General features: G+C 40.1%; 1 protein-coding gene across 1 annotated transcript in view; it reads left to right on the top strand.

The window, feature by feature from the left end:
- Positions 1-2,510, top strand: part of senp7 (SUMO specific peptidase 7) — a gene marked incomplete in the record, with an annotated part of 16,356 nt that extends 13,846 nt beyond the window's left edge. Inside the window, 6 exon segments of the mRNA XM_062402866.1 lie at positions 1-116; positions 259-305; positions 420-463; positions 1,670-1,738; positions 1,822-1,972; positions 2,073-2,510. Of these exon segments, the coding sequence (XP_062258850.1) occupies positions 1-116; positions 259-305; positions 420-463; positions 1,670-1,738; positions 1,822-1,972; positions 2,073-2,210 (565 nt within the window).
- Between the last annotated feature and the right edge of the window lie 2,697 nt (positions 2,511-5,207).

The following is a 5,207-nucleotide window of genomic DNA, read 5'->3' as shown; positions in this document are numbered from 1 at the left end:
CCATGATGAGACAGAAAAGCTGCAGGAACAGGACGAGGTTAAGAGATCGAAATGTCCAAATGACACAGGGACCCCACCTCAGGAAAACCCCAGTGACAACTTGGCACTGGAGACAGGTGGGTTTGGCTAAATGATTCATAGCTTCTCTGTGCAGTATCACTCTCTTTCACTTTTTGTACATATTTTTCTTGCTTCAATGATGTTGCCATTATATTGATGATTGAGTAACTGAAGGACTGGGTTGTTTTCTTACTTTAGAAAACACTAAAGAGCAGCTTGCCAAGGACCCACCACCTGGTCCAGTGGTAAGAAACAACTGTTTTGTGCTCACAATTAATGAAAAATGTTTCTCTGGCAGACAATTTCTTATTTAACTGTTTGTCCAGATCTGCTCTGTCTAACTATGCCTTTGTTTTCAGAGGTGCACGGAGAAAACTTTCCAGAAAAGGGTCATTTGCAAGAGGTGAGTGGGTTGGCAGAGTTTTATTATAAGCTCCAACTGTGACCATCTGGTATTGAGAGCTGTTCTTGATTATAACACGAATCCTCCAGGGTTATGTGTTCATGTTTGCATGATTTTTTAGAAAGCACAGATAAGTTGATCATCAGTAACAATACAATTGATTCCTCGAAAATTGGTGAAATGTCTATGAAGTTCATATTTTGATGACTTATCCAGACTGTGTAGAATCATTTGACCTAGAAATTCTGGCTACAGTGAAGTAACACAATGCTCAAAAGGGAATATCTATCAACACTTAAATGCTCCAAACCATCATATTTAATGGGAACCAGGTTTGAGGAAATATTCCAATGTTTTTAGCGTAGCCGTATATTTACGAGTCACAGTCCTCAATAAAGTATGACAGGAAAACTAAAGCAGAAAACTCCAGGTCCAGTGGACCTACACACCATATGAACTGATTACAAAACACACACATCTGTACAAGCATGGCCAGGGAGGGTGAAATCGAATTAACTTCGACAAGGAGGTTTTGTTTTCAGCCCTGTCTATTTGTTGGATTGTGTGTTTGTAAGCAAGATTATGCAAAAACTACCACACAGCTCATAACATGTCGGTGTAGATGTGAATCAGGGGGCAGATTCAGGATTGTTGTGAGATTGTTTTTTCCCCCAGCATTTTTGTTTAATTCTCAGAGTATGATTCATGGAACTAATATTATAAGTGTGTGCAATTTTTTTATAAATTCAAATAACAATCAGGATCTTGTGAATTAAGATTTAGTTCATAAGGGGACTGTTGGACCTTGGTGGAGGCATGTGCCCTGAGTGCCTTTCTAGTTTTACATAACGGATTAAAGGCAAAACATGACATTTTGTATCATGTCTCGATCCCTGAGATTGAATTTCATACTTAAGTAAATTGCCCCTTGTGTTAAAAGATAAAAAATGGATTTAAACTTCAGCATACAGCTAAAGAACAGGATTGTGGTTACTATGGGCTCTTGTTGAGACAATTTGACTCTCGCTCTCTTTTTTAGCTCTTTTGTGTTATGTGTATATCAAAGATCTGTGTTAGCCCCTTTTCAATGTTGTTGGCTTCTTGTAGTATCCACACTAACCTGTACATGTGGCAAAATAGCCCTCAATAACACATGAATGTGGAATGTCGAGCAAAGCATTAAATGACCGATTTTCCTCTCTGCAGGCCGTGCATCCTCATCATGGATTCCCTCAAACTTTCTCTTCACGAGCGAGTCTTCAAACTCTTACGGGAGTAAGTGTGACAGCTTATATCCGCCTGTCTGTAGCTGTGTTTATTGTACTTGTGTGTTTTAAGATGATATTCATGTCTCTCAGGTACTTGCAGTCGGAGTGGGAGGTCCGTCGTGGCTCATCGAGGGAATTTAGCCCAGATCAGATGAAAGGTTCACACTGTCAAGTTCCCCGTCAAGACAACAGCAGTGACTGTGGCCTTTACCTGCTGCAATACGTCGAGAGCTTCTTGAAGGTAAAGAGTCGTCTGTGTTTTCTGGGGCTCACGTAGTCTGACATGGAATTCTAAGTTATTTCAAGACGTGTTCACTTTGAAAAACTTCTTCTGCTCTTAGGACCCGGTGGTTCACTTCGATCTCCCCCTACGCCTAGAGCGATGGTTCCCTCGACAGCAGGTGCGGCGGAAACGAGACGAAATCAGAGACCTGGTACTTAACCTTTACAGATGGCAGAATCTGGACAGTGACAAATAGACCCGGGAGCAGTTTGGCTGCTTGCTTCATCACATCCCCTGTAGCTATTACAAATCACTGCTCACACTGGGTGACGGACATTTCAGCGTGAACCCGGAGATATTCCTTTTAGGTTCCATTTTGGCATTAGACACAGTAACGTGAACAACACTTTGACTCTCTGTGGCTCCTGTGATTGAATATCAAGGCAGCAGTAAATTCTGTAATAGCCAGAAATGCAAATGTGTGTACACCTAGTGACCTTTTATTGATTGTTTTTATTCTGCAAAATATTTTATAAAAGGCATTATTTGTAACGGATTTTCTATATTTTCTTGTCATCAGAATTTTATAATTTGTCATCTTAAATACAGCCATAATACATTTTTTCGTTTAAAATGTTTTCCCCACTGAAGTCTCAGGGACTTGAATCTGACCCATGACTCGCATCATTTTCCCTTTGTTGAACTCTGCCGCTCACTCTGTGCCTCACTTAGTCTCAGACAGGAGAACTGAGCATTCACTCATCTTGTCTTCTGTGTGTCTGAGTGTTTCCCACTCTGTGTTACAATCTGTGTTTCAATCCATCAAAGGCCCTGCTATCACAGTGAGCATCATGGAATCACATGAACTTACAGAAATACCCCAAACCAAGAAATTGATATAGTAACACAACTGACACAATTTGACCAGTGTGCAGCAAATTATTCATTTCACCATCAATGAATCTGATTACTACTGTGTTTCCTTAAGTGATGTTGTCCAAATTTCAGTGATCACACTTTACTAAAGCCCAAGGTAATGTGATCATGTTAGCTGTTGAGCCCTAAATCCAAAGATATTGTTGTTACTATCATACAAACTAAAGGGAAGAAGAAACATTTAGCTGAAATTATATATTTTTTTATAATTTCCCAGTGATTAACTAATTGATTAATCAAAAATTATAGAAAAAATCGATAACAGTGTTTCGAAATGTTGTGGATTTAGCTTTTCTTTTTTTTGACCAAACTTAACGAGTGTAGGTAAATGGCTGCTATAAATTAAACTAATAGTTACAGTATTTACTGTAGATGTTCTGTACATATGTGTTATGTTCATGCAAACTACCGTTTTTCATCCATAAGCATTTAAGTGAACGAGTTCTTTTGATAAATTGCAGTTGAGGGGTGCACATACACTGGCACGTAACAATATTCTGTTAATTGTAAACACTGCTTGATTAAGAACGTTTCAGTTCAAATCCACTGTTCTGACAGAGATAAGTTCTGTTCATCTTTCAGGTTTCTTATACAAAGTCCTTGATCTGTCTTTTTTTAGATCTTGATCATGAATGTTCAGGAACAGTTTCCAAAATATGTTTGGTTTCGATTCTGTATTAAAGGTTATAGAAAAAAAAAATGTGTGGTGTGTTGATTTGTGGTGACCTTGAACATCTAGTTTACTGCGGATAGAAAGTGACAAGTGGATAATATTTCACAGTAGCCCTAACCCTAACCCGCAATTCATGTTTTTATCTGATGTGTTTTTTCATGTTTGAAGAAGTGTTCGCCATTTACTTCAGTTATATTGGATTTGGCTGCAACACTGTTTCTTTCCTGAAAGCCTTTAGTGGACCCGCCCCTCCATCTGATTAGTGGTCAGTAGTAGTGGTCATTTTTGGGTGAACTATCCCTCTAAGTCTTAGAGGGATAGTAAACGTAGGGTCTAAATGAAGGGGTTGTTAAAATTTTCAGAAAGAGTCAAGAAGTTCCCTAGAGGATGAATCTTTATGCTTTTGGTGAATTTTAAAATGTTTTCCCCTATTATGAGGTAAAAATTCCACTCTGACCAACACTGATTTAAAACCACTTGCCATCAGCTTCCACCTTTTGTAAATGTTTTGCTGTCAATGGCAGATTCTGAGGAACAAAACAACAATATAAACTCATCATCTGTATGATGAGGATGATGATGATGATGACGCCACCACCATTGTCTTTCACACTAAACTCAAGTTTGTTAACCCTCATTACTCTCTTCCTTCTATTCTGTCTCTTCACATTTGCACCACAGCGGCTTAAAGATTAGAACAGGCTGATTTCCCTTTTTAAAAACAGGATAAACGCTATTGGAAGAGGTCTGGGGTTGAAGGTCGTCTAATCCTGCGACTCTGTGGTCATATTTATATACATACTGAGAGGATTTCAGCTGCTCAGCTCCGACGCCCCGGCGGCTGAACCTGCGCACATTCACGGCAGTATATATTTCTGGGATGGCAGAGATTTGTGTGTGGGAATTCTTGACAACAGCTGCGAGCCAGATTATTAAAAAAAGTTCTCAAACTTGTCTGAAGCTGCCAGATCAGCACTTTGTTTCTTTTATACTGCAGTGGAATTAGTGATTGTTTTACAGCACCAGACACGAGTCATTATGATGTCTGCAGGCGATTGTCAGGCTTGGGACCCCCCTATCCCCCCTGTCCCTCCTGTGAAACTGAACAACCAGGGTTGGAGATGTTAAGGTTTCCTTCAGAAGACATTAACTCCTGTATCAATCCCCTACAAGAGTCGATCAAAAGTCATATATCCATGTATGCTGCGTCTCCTGTGCTTGTTGTTGATCCTGCAGCGTTTCTCACCTCCTGTCCGTGGCTGTTTTCTCCTCAGTAATTGTCCTCCCTCACCAGCACTGCTCCACTATAGCTCCTCTAAAAGGCTTAGAGTAAACAGGATTAGAGGGCATTCAAAAAAAGACCCCCCCCTCTCTCTTAGGGCCATCTGCCTATCTTACCTGAGCCATGAGCTGTCCTCGCTCCGCACCATGGGACACACCTCCCCAGAAACCAGTATGCGACTGTATCGTCAAATGATTGCTAGCATTAAGCTTCTGGGATTTTTGTTTTTTTTCCACGCCTGAAGATTTGCGAACTATGCGAACTTGTGAGAAGCTGTTGACATCACTGCTGCACGACTTGTGGGGAAGTAAACGTTTTCTTGATCCCTTTTTTACGGATTGAAACACAACCACGGATTTAAT

The sequence above is a fragment of the Platichthys flesus genome, chromosome 13, assembly GCF_949316205.1.
Source record: "Platichthys flesus chromosome 13, fPlaFle2.1, whole genome shotgun sequence".
Classification (NCBI taxonomy): domain Eukaryota; kingdom Metazoa; phylum Chordata; class Actinopteri; order Pleuronectiformes; family Pleuronectidae; genus Platichthys; species Platichthys flesus.
Note: the sequence above shows the minus strand (reverse complement) of the source record. Positions and strands in the feature narration are given on the sequence as shown.